This window comes from Onychomys torridus, chromosome 23 (genome assembly GCF_903995425.1).
Source record: "Onychomys torridus chromosome 23, mOncTor1.1, whole genome shotgun sequence".
NCBI lineage: Eukaryota > Metazoa > Chordata > Mammalia > Rodentia > Cricetidae > Onychomys > Onychomys torridus.
Window position 1 is genome coordinate 40,170,545 of NC_050465.1, and position 17,595 is coordinate 40,188,139.

The 17,595-nt window shown below is 47.3% G+C and overlaps 1 protein-coding gene across 3 annotated transcripts in view; it reads right to left on the reverse strand.

Moving 5' to 3' along the window:
- The window catches only part of Ankrd44 (ankyrin repeat domain 44), a 266,329-nt gene extending 250,147 nt beyond the window's left edge, over window positions 1–16,182 (reverse strand). For all 3 annotated transcript variants that reach the window (XM_036173295.1, XM_036173294.1, XM_036173293.1), the window contains exon 1: window positions 15,913–16,182. In XM_036173295.1, coding sequence (XP_036029188.1) covers window positions 15,913–15,939 — 27 coding nt within the window. In that variant the 5' untranslated portion in view covers window positions 15,940–16,182. The remainder of the gene's footprint in view (window positions 1–15,912) is intronic.
- Between the last annotated feature and the right edge of the window lie 1,413 nt (window positions 16,183–17,595).

Genomic DNA, 17,595 nt, shown 5'->3' on the forward strand with positions numbered 1-17,595 from the left:
CCGACCTCACTAACCAATCAACGCCGAGTGCCCACCTTCTTCCAAGACCAACCGCAACTCCAGGCCTGGAAATGTCACCCGAGGCTAAGTGACTCGAAGGTAGAGCCTCCACAGGATGATGATGAAATAAATACATGCACACTGGACAGGTGGACCCACAGAGGCGCACACACACTTACCCGAATGCATAACTCACACAGAAACTTCCAAACTCAGCATCTTCAAGAACCCTCTCGAACAGTGAAAACCCTCTCGAACAGTGAGGAATATAGGCAAACAGAGAACACAAATACCTTTTTAACTAGTGGACTGTACAGTCCAAAGATCTGCTTCAGGTTAGCTTTCTATAAAAAGATCTAGTCTCTATTCAAACTAAAAACAGTATTTTCAGCAGAAAATAAGGTTTCTGTGTTGCTCTCAGACATAGGAGCACCTCCCCATCTGGGCTCTGCGAATGCATTAAAAGTACATATTAACCTTTTCTGGGTCCACATCAAGAGTCTAAACACCCAGTTTAAAAGTAAGTGGTCTAAAGTATAAACACATGGTCTTCTCTACCAGGCTCCTAGAGGGAGGGAAAGTTGGAGTGAAAACAAACCGTTTCAAAGGGGATGTTTTCACATGGGAAGTGTACCCAGAGAAGGTAACTAAGCTTCTGCTTTCTCCTGGAGCAAGACTCCCCGCCACAATCTAGCAATCTAATTAAACCTCCATCATATGCAGCCCAGGTAACGAGTGTAGCACACGCCTGACTTCTGAAGCGTGTGGGCCTGAATCTGCTCTGGGTGACACCCGGGCCCCAAAAGCTTGGTCTGCAAAGGGCTGGGTGGTAAAGGTCTTCACCCTTGCTGGCCCCACAGTCTCTGGTGCAAATCCTCCCTCCTCTGCTCTCCTCCATCACCTCAAAGTAGCACCAACAAGGCAAACAAACCAGGGGAGATACACCCCAACACAACTCTCACTGTGGGCACCAGAGCAGGAGTCTCATTAAAACCTTATGTGTCGCAAAGTACAATTCTTTTGATCCTTTCCAGCTATCTAATGACATAAAGGCTCTTCTCAGCTCAGAGGCACTGAAATGCAGGTGGTCAGCTGGATTCTGCCAGTAAACAGAAGCCCACCAACCCTTAGAGTTACAGATGGCTCAAGTCCCTGTCCGATCCTGTAAACTGACAACTGCTTTTCTCTCAACCCCCTCCCCCGAAGACGTTTTAATTCTGCCTGATGACTTCACTGGTAGCTGAAGGATTTTAAGTAACCTTTTGTTCTTACAAGAAAAAAAAAAAATCCAAATCCATTGACTGCTCTGTGTGAGAGCGGCTGGTATCATCAGCTTGGGTTCAGGAAAGGTCTTTGAAGCCAAGGTCAGCAGCGGCCCAATGGCCTTGGTCACATCTGGACCCTGGTCGCTGCTGCAAAGGTGGGAGCCAGAAAACACTGCTCCATCCCACCAGCCTTGCCTTTGTCTCTGTAGTAGCTAGAACTTCAGAGACCAAGAGCTGTCTCCTCCTCCCCCTCCCCCTCCCCTCCCCCTCCCCTCCCCTCCCCTTCCCCCTCCCCCTCCTCCTCTTCCTCCATTTCCCCAGGGACCAGACCAATGTACTTGGCTTTGTCTCTACCCTGAGAGTAGTCACTCCTTGCGTCTTAAAGATGCAGCAGCCTGGAAAGGAATCTGCCCCAAGCCACAGCTAATAAACGCTCCGCTCCATGCTATCCCTAGCCTCTGCAGAAGGCTGTGGCAACAAGCTCCTCATCATTAGGCAGCATTAGCTGACATCACCTGGTACCCCTACAGGAGAAGAAGGCCCAGGCAGGCTCGTGGAGGTTTGCTACAGAACAGTACTTACCGCACAGTATTTTAGTGCCAGTAGGAGAAAGGACTTGGCAGAATCATTTGCTAAGACCCAGGGCCTCACTAGCCCCACATGGTGCTTTGTGATCACAGCTAGAGCAGCAGCAACCCCAGGATGCCTGTAAGGTAGACCTCCAGACAGCAGTGGCCTGTTTTCTAGACGGGGAGCTGGTTTGGCTCATTTGTGGGGCTACTCCTTCCAGATGCTGGGGAAATAATGGCTGCTGATTGGTGCTGACAGCGGTGGCCCAAAGTGGCCTCTCTACCTTTTATTACAGAGCCACGAAGCCCAGCTAGAGTCAGCTTGGTCTCATAAATCCCAAAGTCCTACATCTGCAGGACTTGGGAATGGTGGGGCAGGACATGCGGTCCCAGAGTGGCAATTCCTTAGATCATGATGTCCTCTATTAAAATGGGGGTGGACACTTTCCTGTTGATGTCACCCAAGGGGAAACTGAGACCCAGGGAGATGAAATGACTAGCCAGGGTCTCACAGCCAATTCATGGTGGGAATGGAGTCAAGAAAACACTACTCAGCCTCTAGAAAGGCTGGATTAGAGGGGTAAAGCTGTGATTTTTTTTAAAATGATCTTGTACTTAGCTCACCAGGGCAGACGGGGACATTTGAAAGAAGAGATGCCACAGGGACCCGTTTCTAGGTGCAGGAGCCCCAAGACTTCCTTCTGCTGTGCAAAGTCATTTTTCTTCGGGCAGTCACCACGCCCGCTCTCAAGACCTTCCGCTGGGCCACGGAACCCCTCGCCCCTCTAAGCTGCAGCCTCTGGGTGTGTTTTCCTTTTGACTCAACTGACAACCTCCACTGTGAATCTAGAACCCTAAGAGGTGTTGGTGCAGCTGAGGCACGCTGGCTCACGCTGATCAGTTCTTCGAGGAGTCTGAGAACTTCACTCACACACCCGGGGCCACGCCCTGCAGAAACCCACACGGTCCACCTCCGTCAGCCCCTATCTGATCCTTTGCTGTTTCTTTTTCTCCTTATCTTCTTCTTCAACTTTTGAGACCTCGTCGCACACAGCCCCAGCTAGCCTTAAACTCACTGGTGTGGCTGAGACTGGCCACAGACTCCTGATCCTCTCGCCTTAGAACGCCAAGGGCTGCGATTACCGGTGTACAGGGCCACACTCACTCCTTCCTCTATTAAAAACAAAACAAAACAAAACAAAACACCTTTCCCGGCTTTCTTCCCAGCCCCATATCTTTTCTTTGTTCTGTTTTTGCTGTTGTTGTTTTTGTTTTCTCATTTTCCTATTCCCTTGCTATATTTTGCCCAAGTTTCTACTGGTGGAACAAATATGTTTTAAATTTAAACACACACATGTATCCAATGAGGTCTGGCCTCCATCCCCCTTAAACAACATCCTGTCACTCTAACAGAAAAAGAGGAGTCAAAATTAATATGACATTTTGCAATGTATCCTTCCTATCCATCTGGTACTTTTAAATAATTTTCTTCAGAGACATGTATGGATTAGGTTTTTTTCTTCTCGTTTTTATAGTGGTTTCCTTTGTCCCCGCTAACAAGACAATGGACTGAACCCAGGGCTTCAGGAACGCTAGTCCTGCATTCTAGCACTGAGCTACAGCCCCGTCTACGTTTATGGTTTCCTTTTACCCAGTAAATAGTCATCCAAGGCCTGAAATTCCACACCCCAGTTTTTTAGCATTCTATCATAACACTTTTCATGATGACTCTTTATGACGATTGTCCTATCACACTGCTTTGCTTTCACACTTCCTCAAAAAGGCAGTTTGACACTATTGAAGAGGAAGTAGCTTTCTTGTCGTTTTCAAAGTCCTTTTTGACAGCTTAACTCAAGGATGTTGGCAAAATCCAATCTTGTTCCCACATACCTATGCTAGTGAATCTGTCTAAAAGTGAGCTCTGTGACTTAAGTCACTAAGCAAATTGACAAAATAAAACTGAAACAAAAGATTTTTTTCATTGTAGGACCCAACATGTAAGGTACCCAATAAGGAGATTTCACTTGGGTAGGCTTGCCTAGCATGTTGTAAGACCTCATATTTAATTCCAAGGTTTGAAAAATAAATTGTGTTTGAATCAAAAAAAAAAAAACAAGATTTCACACAAAAAATCAAGTATCTGTGTGGCACAATTATTTAAGTTAGAAAGAAGTAAGACAAGATTAAAGGTTTAAAATTAAAATGAACAAACAAAAATATCACTAAAACCTATTCTGAGAGAGCTGAAGTTGGCTCTCCTTAATTTGACAAATGAGGAGCCAAGATGCAAGGATTATTTGCAAAGCAGCACCAAACGTCCACTGGCTGTACTTAAACATTTCCCACTGAACTGTCACAGGCTCCCATTGAGCAAATATTACTGTACCCATTTTACAGTCAAGGACAGTTGTGGCTCAGAAAGACTAAGACAGCAGTTAAGAGCTGTGTGTACGGCCCAGATTTCCACACATCAGTTTCAGTGTTCTCCCGTCGAGTGCTTAACAATGTTCAGATGTGATGCCATACTTAATGTATGCAGAAGTTCAGCACCAGGGAACTTGAAACAAGACCTTTTGCTAAAAGGCAGGGTTCAGAAGAAAACTGTTCCTAACATTAGAACTAAATGCTGTGCCCATCCTGGTGGCCCCAAGAAATAAATACCCAGAGGCTCCAAAGTGCCTAGAATCTTCGAGTCTCTACACTGCTGGTGATGGTACTATTTACTCAAATTATGGGTGGCCACTTCTTAGCTTTATGGCCTTCAGTGTCCTTAAATCTGGACTCTGTTTTTTATAAAAAGAAAGAAAAGAGGGGGGGGGAGGTCGATGAAAAAACTTTCACATGTGGAGAAATAAAAATGACAGGATTTTGATGTGCCTAAAACCACTGAACAAGACAAGCAGCTGCAACTCGCTGTGAAGACAGACGCCTCATTTAGTCACACTGACCTTGTAGCCTCTCGCTGCCCTGTGAAACTCTGCAGTGTAAACAGAAGCCCGCTTTAAAGGCCACTTCAAACATGGTCATTTGGGGCAGCTCTAATACCTAAGTTCCCTTCCAAATATCTGAACTGAAATATCAAGTAGGGATAAGCTGAATCCAAGTCCTCTTCAAAACAGCCAAAATGGGATTCTGGGTAGACCACTTGGCAGACTGCTTGCCTAGCATGCACAACGCCTTGGAGTTGATCCTGAACACCACAGAAACCAGGCATGGGGGTGCAGGCCTGGAAACCCAGCATGCAGGAGGTAAAGACACTCAGAAGTGAAAGGTCAGTCTCAACTATATAGCAAGGTCAAGGCTAGCCTGGACTACATAAGGCCTTGTCCAAAAAAAAGAGAAAAAAAAAAGAAAGAAAGAAAGAAAGAAAGAAAGAGAGAGAGAGAGAGAGAGAGAGAGAAGAGGAACCAGGTATGGTGGCGCATGCCTTTTATCCCAACACTCAGTAAACAGAGGCAGGAGGATTTCTGTGAGTTTGAGGCCACCCTGAACTATACAGCAAGCTCCAGGACAGTCAGGATTACACAGAGAGACCCTGTCCCCTCACCCAAAAGGAAAAAGGAGTGGAGAGAGGTCAAGGTGGGAAGGGAGGGATGCTCAAATGCCACAGTTATGACAGGACCAAAGCTGTCCATGGCTACAGCCCTCACCTCAGCGCGACAGTTCAGTGGGCAGCAAACCTAGCAGCAGCTTGTGCTTTTCTAGTGTTCTGGTTTTTGAGACAGGGTCTCACTGTGCAGTCCGGCTGACCTGGTGCTCACCATGCAGAGCAGGATGGCCTTGAACTCAGCCATGCTGGGGTTCAAGGTGAGCACCGCCGCACCGCCGCACTGCCACACCACTGTGCTCAGACTGTGATTTTCTGTCAGTCAATCAAAGACAATTGAGCACCTTGAAGACAAGCTGTCAGGTGAGAGGCGACACCTTTGGAAGCACACACAGAGAACAGGAAGGGGGGGGGCGGCAGTTGCTTCCAGAAGTATGGTGGCTATTGTTAGGTACACCTTGGCAAATGATAAAGTTTTGTGGCTTGTTCTCTTAATTTTCCAGAGGACTGTCTTCTTGGAAATAGTTGCAATATCACACTCACACTAACCACCAAATATCCAGTCACTATTCAGCTTTCATCATATTACATCGATATATTTTTGTTTCTTTAAATCTGGTGAGAGCTCCATCTCTTTAATCTACACGCTCACACTACTCTTCACTCCCACCCACACCCCCCTACCTCACCCCACCCCCCTCTCGAAAATGGTATTCTCTGAAAAACAAGGTCATTTTCTTCCTACAGTTTTCTTATAGCCTGTATATTTTAACTTTACTTAAAAAAAAAAAAAAAAAAAAAGAGCATCTCAGGTTGGGGATTTAGCTCAGTGGTAGAGTACTTGCCTAGCAAGAGCAAGGCCCCGGGTTCGACCCTCAGTTCAAAAAAACAGAAGAGCATCTCAGACCTACAACATTATTTCACTGGTGTCCTGCACCACCAAAACCACCCAGCTTCTCTCTACAAAGTCCTTGCCGTTCCCAGATGCACATTTGTCCCCAAAATATTGCCAGGACAAGTGCACTGTTCCACACCAAAGCAGGGGGTATCATGGATATGGAAGATCCCAGAAGGTCTCAATTCAACTTACATATCAATTTTCTTGCTGGGATGAGGCAGGTATGAACTTGTCAAATATCATGCCTGTGAAATCAGTGGATGCAGTGAGCTTTGCAAGACTCAGACCAACTTGTCCAAGTATCCAGGCGAGGACACATACATAGTGTTGAGAAGAACTGGTGTGTAGCAGAATTGTTAGAAAGTCTTATTAATAAAATCAAACCTGAGGCCAGTTATTGGGGTGGATGCTGGAAGATCAGAGAGACAGAACAAGCCACAGCTTCCTCACCTTGCCAGTTCTTCAGCTGATCCTATTTCCTCTGACTGGAAGCCTCTGAGTCCACATCCAGAATGAATCTCAGCTGAACTGTGCCGCTCCAAAGCCTGAAAGCTTAACCAGCCAAATGCTGCTAGTTTCTGGTCCTCATGCCTTACATATCTTTCTCTTTCTGCCATCACTCCCTGGGATTAAAGGCGTGAGCCTGGTTGTTTCCAATGTGGCCTTGAACTCACAGAAAGCCAGAGGGATTTCTATCTCTGAAATGCTAGGATTAAAGGTGTGAGTGCCACCATTTTCTAGCTCTGTATCTAGTAGCTGTCTGTTCTCTGACCCCAGATAAATTTATTAGGGTGCACAATATTTTGGGGAACACAATACCACCACATTGGTGAGACACCTTCATTAATACACCAGCGCCCCTCCTGTTCGGTTTAGGCATGGGTGCTTATCTCCTTGCCTCTTTTCTTCCTACTGAACAGGAACTCTATGCTCAATAAACTCCTCCTCCTCCTCCTCCTCCAACCCCTCACCTGACAATTGCACCATGGCATTCCCTCTCTGTAAGATTCAGCTGGAAGCTCTCTGGCTCCCTAAAGTCCTTCCCAATAACTATGTCTGAATTCCTGTAGTCCCCAGTTAGTATCCTATAGGTAGCCTAAACCTGCAGCCTAAACAGCTGGCTACACACACACACACACACACACACACACACACACACACACACACACAGCCAACATCTGATGAGGGTCTTCCATGCACAAGGCATCCACCTCAGTCCGACAACTAGACTCTGAGTACTAGTGAAGAAAGGGTCTCTTGTGACAGTGTCCCTGTTTCAGAGACCATGAGGATTAAGAACGCATAGTCTGGGGTCAAGCCCACCCCATTGTGACTCCCAGACTCACAGCTCCTAATTCTTTCATCTCTGAGTTCTCATCTCTTCACTGGCAATAAGATATGACAACCAACTCTCACATGGCCATGTTGTCAGGATTAAATCCCAAAGTGTTCCATCTCATTTCCAGTCCTCTATCTCGTTCTAACTAATTCCTCATACCTGCTCTTATCCATTATTACACTTGGAAGAAAGGGGAAAGGCAGAGACAGGCATTGTCAGACCCTGATGCTACCGTGGAGCCTAAGGAAAGGAATTCTACCTGTGAGAACCACAATGCTGCCCCCCTCCCCCACCACCACCACTCCTAAGAGACCCAGGGTCTGGGAGAAATGCTTCCCCCGTGTGAAAGCAAGTCAAGAGAATTCTCAAAGGACCACACTAAGAGCAGCCTCAGGGGATCTGTGTCTCCACACCAGACTCCTGCAGATCCCAGAAGACCTTCTTGGGGAAAGGATCCATGGTCCTTCAGCAAACTTGAAGTATGTTTATCAGGCCTGGGAAAGACTAATGTTTCTGTCACCACAAAGTGTGGGGAAGCTTTCCTGCAACGGGAGAGCCTGGAAGAATTCAGAAGAATCCGTACCCATCAGCCTCTCTGTATAGGCAAGAAAACCCAATGCCAGGGACTGCTCAAAGCCAGGTAACTGCTGTGAGATCCTGAGGTGGAATCCAAGAACCTTCATTCCCAATCTGATGCTGTCTTTTAACTAAATCAAAAGAACACTAAAGTCATTTAATATTGGAACTTTCAGAGACAAATTAGAACTTGGACTAGATTTCCATGTCAGGGCAACACCAGGGTCTCTACAAATCTAATTGTTTTTATTAAAAGCTCTGAAAGCTTCTTTGGAGCAAAATGGTCTTCCAGTATTAAAGATACTTGGGAAGTTATGCCAGGATGGTCAAGATTTACTGGGTAACAGAGACAGATCCAGTCAACTTTTCAGTTTTCAAAAGGAGAGGTAAGTGAAAGGCTTTGGGTTTTTTTTGTTTGTTTGTTTTTGTTGTTGTTGTTTTGTTTTTGTTTTTGTTTTTGTTTTTTTTGAGACAGATCTTGATGTAACCCAGGTTGACCTTGAACTCACTATGTAGTCAAGGATAGCTAATGATGGACTTGGACTCCTGATCCTCCTGCCTCCATCTTTTGAATACTGGGGTTACAGATCTGAGCACCATCACCAGCAGAGAACATCCTTTAACATCATGACTATCACAATTTGAAGATAGATTTGCAAATCTTTAACTTCAATCTTTCGGGTTACCAACTCTCCACAAACATCAACACTGGCCAGAAAAACTGTCTGCTCTCAACCTCTGAAACACCAGGGACAAACAAGATAGTATACTAATAAAAGAAATAACCTATAAAATAGACACCCGTAGATTCCCTATAAATTGAAGTAGGGAAAGAACAAAAATCAGTTTCTAAACCACTAACGTGGAAGAAAAAAAGCTCTTCATGAACCTGGAACCATTTCACCTTGTTGCCTGGATAGCCAAATTAGAGCTCATGTGCAGATACACACATCACAGGCACATGCATAGGAGGCACTGTAAAGCAAACTCCATTATAAGGACTGAGTCACAAGAGGCATAGGGCAGAGCTCCGCCACTACCAGACATCCAGTCCAATGTCCTCATTTGACAAAGGGGAACCGAGAGCCCCCAGTCTCGCCTCCAAGTGGTGGTGGTGGTAGTATTTTACTCTTTTTGAAACGGCGGAGGGAGGGGAACCACCACCCAGCTCCCAGATAAATCACTCACAGAGGCTTATTCTTATTCATTAATTATGAATGCCTGGCCTTAGCTTGGCTTAGTTTCTTGCCAGCTTTCCTTAACTTATCCTGTCTACCTTTTACCTCTGGGCTTTTCTGGTTCCCTTATTTCTGTAAATCTTACTCTTACTTCATGGCTTGCTGTGTGGCTGGGTGGCTGGGTGGCTGGCTTTTGTAGTCCTCCTCTGGCTGTTAGATCATAGATCTCTCTTTCCAGATTTCTCCTTCTATATATTCTCTCTGCCTGCCAGTCCCACCTATCCTTTCTCCTGCCTTGCTACTGGTCATTCAGCTCTTTATTAGACCATCAGGTGTTTCACACAGGCACAGTAACACAGCTTTACAGAGTTAAACAAATGCAACATGAACAAAAGTAGCACACCTTACAATAATATTCTACTACAAACTGTTGTCTAACACACAATGCACACTACTGCCCCTTGACTTACACCCACAGCAACACAGATTCAATCATCACACCCTCCCCCATCTTTGACAATAAGAGTCAGAATGCTTCTACCAGATGGCTCTTGCAACCCACCACTACCTGCCAGAGCCAATGTGTGAGGTAAAAGCCATGTTCCAGTCTTGGGCTTACACATGGCCAGCAGGCTCCAGTGTAAACCTAACTCATAGGAGCCAAACCTGTCACTGCCAAACCTCAGGTGAGTAAACAGAGGCAAGATATGAGTCTCCGTGTGATTGTGTATACAGACTCACCTGGAAGGTCTCTTTCTAGTCAATATTAATAGCACCCTTATCTTTCTCAAAGAGCCATGGGTTAGATGGAAATGACATGGTTACCAAAGTCTATGTACTCCCAAACATCTATGAGCATTTTTAAATGTTTGATGCACAACAGATGTGGAAGAAAAAGGCAAAAGAGTGAGCCGTTCCCCAGGAGTTTTCATGAACAAAGTGACTTTCAAATAATGTTAAATAGCAATCACTCTTAAAACAGCTACAGCAATCACTATTGTAAAAGATTCTAACTTACATTTTATTCATTTCTTGAGGGAGGGGAGGTGCACACAGGCCATAGTCTATGCGTGGAGGTCAGAGGGCAACTTAGGAGTCAGATCTCTCCTTCCACACAACATGAGTCCTAGGGATTGATCTCAGGGCTTCAGGCTTGGTGACCAGTGCCTTACCCAGTGAACCTACCTTCCTTACCTAGAGTGAGCCATCCTCCCAGGCCCATTTTTTAAGATATTAGCTTCAAAATGGATTTTCTTGGGGGTGTGGAAAGAATTGTTATATCAGGTTTTTATTGTTTTCCTGTGGAGAGGAGGGTCGCACAGTGAACATGTGGCAATCAGGGACACCTCTGTGAAGTTGGCTTTCTCCCTCTGTCTTTGCATGGCATGGGGTCCTGGGATATAACTCAAATTGTCAGCCTTCTGCAACAAGAGGCCTTTCCCACGGGGCCATCTCACTGACCCTCTAAGTGCCAGATCTTAAACAAGTTTGAAAACCGCAGCATTATCAGATGCCGGGCTCATAGGAATGGATGCAGGGCTGGCTGGATGGCCAAATACCCAAAAAGTACCAAGCCTAATGACTTAAGTTTGATGTTCAAAAACCCACATGGTGCTGGAGAGATGGCTCAGAGGTTAAGAGCACTGACTGCTCTTCCAGAGGTCCTGAGTTCAAGTCCCAGCAACCACATGGTGGCTAATGACTGTCTGTAATGAGATCTGGTGCCCTCTTCTAGCCTGCAGTCATACATGTTGTATACATAATAAATAAATCTAAAAAAAAGGGGGGGGGGTTGGGGATTTAGCTCAGTGGTAGAGTGCTTGCCTAGCAAGCACAAGACCCTGGGTTCGATCCTCAGCTCCACATTAAAAAAAAATTTAAAAATTTAAAAATTTTAAAAAAACCCACATGGTGGAAGGAAAGAATAGACCCCCACAGGTTGTTCTCTGACCTCCACAGGAACACAACACAAACACACACACACAACAAAAGAAAACCTAAAAGGTTTTAAATGTAAAAAAAAAAAAAAAAAAATTAAAGAATTGATGCTATTTATAACTTTTTAAAGTAATTAACATTACATTGTAAATATATGTTAATACATCATATTTATGTTGCTGAAACATAAACCTTTTTCAGGATGTTTCAACTCTATGTCTTGTATAAGAACTGTGCCTTTTGGAGTTTAGGTTTGCTTTCTACTTAGAATAACAGAAGTGAAACCTAACGTGTTCTTAAGAGAAGAAGCTCCGTCTATTCTGGGTGGGACTTTCATTTATCCTGAAGCAGGCAGTAAGGTACTTATTTAGAAAAGTCCTTGGTCTAGAAAACAGTTATCAGCGAAGTCCATAATGGAAGATACTGATATCATCACACAGGAAGTTAAAGTCTATACCTGACTAAACAGAACCTTAAAGGAAGCATATCAAGATGTCCAGAGGCGTTATTTCCACTGAGTACAGAGGCATTAAACTCTTCATTTGCTGGTCCAGCTTTCTGATTTCCTAAGGTGGCCCAACGTTGAAGATGATTACAGGTTCCCATGTTATACAAAAATAGATAATCAAGAAAAGAGTCAGCATGTTACCAACACATCACTGGCTGGGTGCGGAGGTAGCAGGGTTACTGGACACGCCAGGCAGAGACAGCGCGTGCAGAGGCCTCAGAGCAGGTTCTCACCGACAGAGGTGGGTCTCACCCTATGCACAAGAGTATGGACAATGCTGCTTCCCCAGAACTGAGAGAAGAGACATGAGCTCTGTGCCTGCTGCTGCCTTTTCAACTATGAAAAGTACAGCCTTGTGTTCAGAGCCCCACCTGTGCAATCAGGCTGCCCGGGGAGGACACTGTGCTCAATCATTCTCTGGGTGTGTGACCTGAACAAGTCCATCAACATCCCTGCTCCTGTTTCCTCATCTACAAAGTAGGAGTAACACCATCACCTGCCGAGTGTGACTATGAGGATTAAGAGAGATGATTCACCACAAAGGCCCAGCATACAAGAACACAATCAATGTAAGCCACTATTTGGGGACAAGCCATGAAATGCCAGCCTGTCAGGTACACTCCCAAAACCATATCACTGGGTCACAAACAACCAGAACACAGTCCAAAAGTTAAATCTGTCCATTTTCTCCTCCATTCCTGTAGCATACACAGTGTTGGCTTGCAGATCAGTGCAGAGAGATGCCTGAAAACACAGGACAGCCTGATAAAAACAAGTCCAAAGGCCCCACACTGTGGCCAGAAATCCTGCTTCCAAAGCTTCAGAATTTCTAGTCTCCAGCCACAGCTGCCAGACAGTGTCTTTGGCAAGGAGGTAGGTGACTGGAGTGTGAGCTTAGACTTGGAGAGGAGACACTAAACCAGAAGGCCTCCAGGCGGGAAGCTCCACAAGGGCCAACTACTGAAGCAGTTGTCTACCGGCTCTTCACGAAAGGAGCAGTTCCGCTGTCGTTAGCAAACTTGAGTTAGAAAAGCAGGCCTTTCATGGACAAGGATGACGACGCCTGCCTGCCTGCCTGCCTGCCTGGCTTTGGAACTTTTAAGAGCCAAGCTGATGTTGCCATACACTAAAATCTCTACAGTCTTTTACCTGTATACATAAGGAATTCACCCTAAAAAGTTCCATATAAAAGCTGGAGTATAAAATCCAACTACAAAAGGCTGCATGACTATTTACTTTAGGCCAAGCACATTGTATTTGCATGTGATGAAACCTTCTTCAACCTTATGATTAACTCAGTTCTCCCGAGATGTAAACACATGTCTTAATGTCCACCTATGAGGAAATGGTTATATTACTATATTAATTATGTAGCTAAATAACAATGTTGCAGAGGGTAACCAACCAACTCCTCCAATTGCTAGGAATTGTCCCAGCCTTACCGCCACATGCTGGGAAACCCCCCTCAGTCCTGGGCAAACTAAAATGGTCCCAAAATACTGTCAGGAAAAAAAAAAAAAAATGACAAAGGGCAGCCTTTCAAATGCAGAAGTACTAAGTGTCAAGCTTGTTTGTAGCAATAGCTCCAAGTTCCTTTTCACAGCCCAAGACTAAAAACCACAGCAGCTTCTCCCTTCCCCCATTACTTTTTAGTTTTCCCAAAACAGTTAGAAAAAGACGCATCCCTTCTCTTGCTTGACTAAGAGGCCACTGCAGGATTGGCCACCCAGCCAGTTCCAGCCTTCGGTGTTTGTAGAACAGAAAATGTCATCGGTGATCATGTCTCACTTCAACTACATCCAAAAGCAAACCAAGACAATTCAAGTTATCAGCGGCAAGAATGTGTCCTCAAACCAAAAAGCAAAGAGCGGTAGCCAAAAGTCGAGATTGGCAAAAGTCGAGGTTACAAATAGGCATTGAAGGGACCAGAAGAGTGAGGCTGTGAAGGTTACACGTCCCTCTGTAGAGAGCAGGCTGCCCCACTACAAACTGCAGCAGGGATTCCACGCAGGTGGCAGCTCTCCACCCACAGCGATGGAGCACAGCTCTTCTCAGAAGGGGCTTAATCAAAGGGTTGTTAGCACGAGTGGATGAGGACAAGAACCAACTGCCAAGAAGTAAGCTTCAGACCAAAAGCAAGACTATATAAGGTAAGAGAAACGTACTTCCTGGACCTAAAGAAACACAGAAACCATCTTTTCTCACCACTGCACCCACCCCGCCCTACCCACCACCCCACCCAGTCTTCTTCTGGCTTTGTCCCCAAACAGACTGGTGGGTGTAGGTATTCTTGAGGCACAGAACTCCTTGGATCTTTCTCTATGTCAGGAGACGGAGTCCAGTGAACTTTATACCTCTTTCTCACTGGTGGCAATTGTAGTTTACTGGGGGAACAAAGGGGATGGATTTAGAAACATTTTCAAAGACAAGCATCTTTGAAAGCCCTACTCTGACATCCTGACATTCCTCCCCAGGGCTGGTGTGCATTAGGAGAGAGAGCCTTCTCCTGTCCCACCTCAACACAACTGCCAAAAGGGAGGAGGTATCTCTAGGCCTCAAGCCTTCTGGGGCTAGAGGAGCCTGGGAGGTGACACCACCAGCCAAGAGCTGAGGGTCTTGAGGAAGACTTGCTTGCTTCTTCAGGTCAGCATTTCTACTTAGAAGATAAGGAATTCAGGATGGATTCCTTTACACGTAAAACTCTGCATGAAATTCTTTACTATATAATAATGCCTACTAGAACCACATTATTTAGGAATTAACAAAGCATAGGAATGGGTACCATCAACGTTGATAGGACCCAGACTCAACACAATGTAAGACTTAAAACAAGCAACTGTCTTCAACAGTTGGCGAAAATTGTGAACCAAGGCTAGAGGAAATCCTAAGATCAATTTACAAACACTTTAAATGCTCAGAAGCCAATGAGGAGGGGCAGGTTCATCACAATTAACAGCTGCTCTCCCTGCTAAATTTAACAGAGGTTTTAACTCAGTGACTTCTGAAGGGGGAGGGGGAGAGGGGAGAGAAAGGGGGCTGTAAATGCTGAAGTAAATTCAGTCTAAAGGGCAAAACAAATCACTGTGGATCACTGCTGCAATGGGCTGTATTTAAGTTGCAGGGCATTCTGGCTGGATGCTAACTAGTGAGACACCTCTTTAAAAGTTTGAGGTGTTTAATGGCAGTCAAGACTGCCTCCGTTATCAGGCCCCCAAAACAATGTTCATTTCACTGTGGATGAATAGACCCGGGCCTGGAGGAGTATGGTCTTTCCTCTTTTTTCATGGAAAGAGCTGGAAAGAGGTTTGGGGTTTTTGTTTGGTTTTTTTTGTTTGGTTTCTTGTGTTTCATCTCGCAACTTGCTAGGGCTTCCATGAGTGTCAGTATCCAGACGTGTAGCAAGGACTGTCAATAGGATTCAACAAATAATTCCATTGCTTCAAGCAGAACTTCAGGGCTGCCCGGTGTGATGTCTCAGCCAGAAAAGCAACAAAGCTGATGGGCACCAGCAAGGTCTGCAAGCTCACCCTGAGACCTGACTTCACCTCCTACTGGGAGATCGAAGCAGAGCGCGCATCTCTCAGCTCTCAGCAACCCCATCCCGTACCCTACACCCAGCCGGCTGGGCAACTAAAGAGGAAGTCGGGATGTCCTATCCAACGGATGAAGACAACCGACCGCACCGGATCGGGCCAGTCCCTTGCCTGGCGCGGGAGAGGTCCAGAGCCGTGAGCCTCTCTCCCCCGACGTCCACCTTCCTCCTCCTGACCCCGCAGACAGCCTTCCCCGGGGCAGCCCCAGGCTGACTGCTCCCGAGTGCGCAACGCGGCCGGGAGCTCGGCTCGGCTCCCCTCCCCCGGTGCAGCGGCGGCCCGCGTCCCCCGCGCACGGCGGCCACTCCCGCACCCCGCCGACCCTCTCCAGCCGCGAACGCGCACTTGCGACGGCCCAGGGCGGAGACTGCGCGGGAGCTGAGCCCCGGCGGCCGGCCGTGCACGCTCCGGGCTGCGCGTAAACAGCTCCGGGCGCGCTCCGGCTCTGCCCCGCGCCCGCCGCGCCCCCCTTTCTCCGCGCTCCGCGCTCCGCGCCCCTACCTGGTCGCAGAGTTTGAGCACTGCCATTCTTCGGCTCCCGCACGCGCGCGCGCGCGCACATCCAGGTCTCCGCGCCGCAGATGTCACGCCGGGAGCCGGGGAGGGGGAACGGAAGGCACGGCCCGGGGAAACCCGCCAGGAGCCCGGCTCCCGAATGTGACAGCCCTCCCACGGCTCCGCCGCCGCCGCCAGCCGCCCAGAGCCCAACCCCGGCTCGCTGGAGTCGCAGCCCGGCCCGCCCGCCTTTATACAGGAAGTGCCGGCCGCTGCCAGCTGGGCCGCCACTGACATCACCGCGCGCTGCCTCGCGCCGCCCGGGCCGACGCTGCCTCCTGCCGCCCGCAGCGGCTCCTCGCAGCCCCGCGGCCCCCGGCGCCCTCCCGCACCTGCCTGCAACCGGGCTCGGCCAGAAGCAGCTCGAAGTGGGTGGGTGGGTGGGGAGGTGGGGGCGGCTGACGGCGACCCTCCCCAGCGATCCCACCCACGCGCACGCGACTGATGGGCAAGCCCTCGCAGACAGACACACCCCAGGGGCCCAGAAAGCTGGCCGCTCACGCGCCACCAACTTTTCACCCTGGAGACTGCGTCACACCCCTTTTCCCTCAACCTCTTCCCTCATCCGATTGCCCCAGGGGCTCCAAATTTCGGCCACCTGGCCACTGGGCGGAGGGTCTCTTTGTTTAACATGAAAAGGAGGCCCTGGGCTCATGATTCCAGTGATTTCTCTAACACCCAGGGGCGGGAGGAACAGGGGCTTCATTTCAACTTCTGCAGCCAGCTCCGAGCTACACATACACTACACCAAAATTGGTAACCTGGGCTTGGGGCTGGAGGTGAGTGACACGAAGGGAAAAAAATATAACAGTTCTAAGTTGCTGCACAGTCCTGGCTGAATTCAAGTCCGACAAGTTCCTAAGTAGCCATGCTCCACACACACACCCCACCCCCAGACAGAAGACAGCTGTCCGGCAGCCTGGGTTTCTAATACAGAAGTAGTAAATATTTCTGAGATCTGGGGAAATGCTTATTAATTCAGGCAGTGGCTAGGCATGGAAAGAATTGGGGCATACGCAATTAAGATACTCTGCTGGCTACTTTTTACCTCAGCTTGACACAGACTATAATCCTTTGAGAAGAGGGAACCTCAGTTAAGAAAATGCTCTCACCAGACTGACCTGTGGGCAAGCTGCTGGGCATTTTCTTGATTAATGTGAGAGGGCTCAGCCCATTGTGAGTGATGCCACCCCTTGCGTGGTGGTCCTGGGTGTATAAGAAAGCAAACTCTGCAAGCCATGAGAAGCCAGTCTAAGTAGCACTTCCCTTCATGGCCTTCAGTTCCTGCCTCCAGGTTCCTGCCTCCGGTTCCTGCCCGGTTCCTGCCGGGCTTCCTTCAGTGATGTGGAAGTATAAGCGGAAATAAACCCTTTCTTCCCCAAGCTGTTTTGGGTCATTCTTTTTTTTTTTTTTTTTTAACCACAACAATAGAAACCCCAAGTAAAACACTCACATAGACCAGATAGACAGTCATTGCTGATTGATATAATTTCAAACTGAAATAAAGGGTCATGAGGAGAGATACTTATGAAGGAAAAGACCAGACCAGACTGGTGGATAAGGGCAGGCATCTGTGAGAAAGGGGGAAAGCTGAGGTCTGGAGGAAAAAGTTAAGCATGGAAGTGAGAG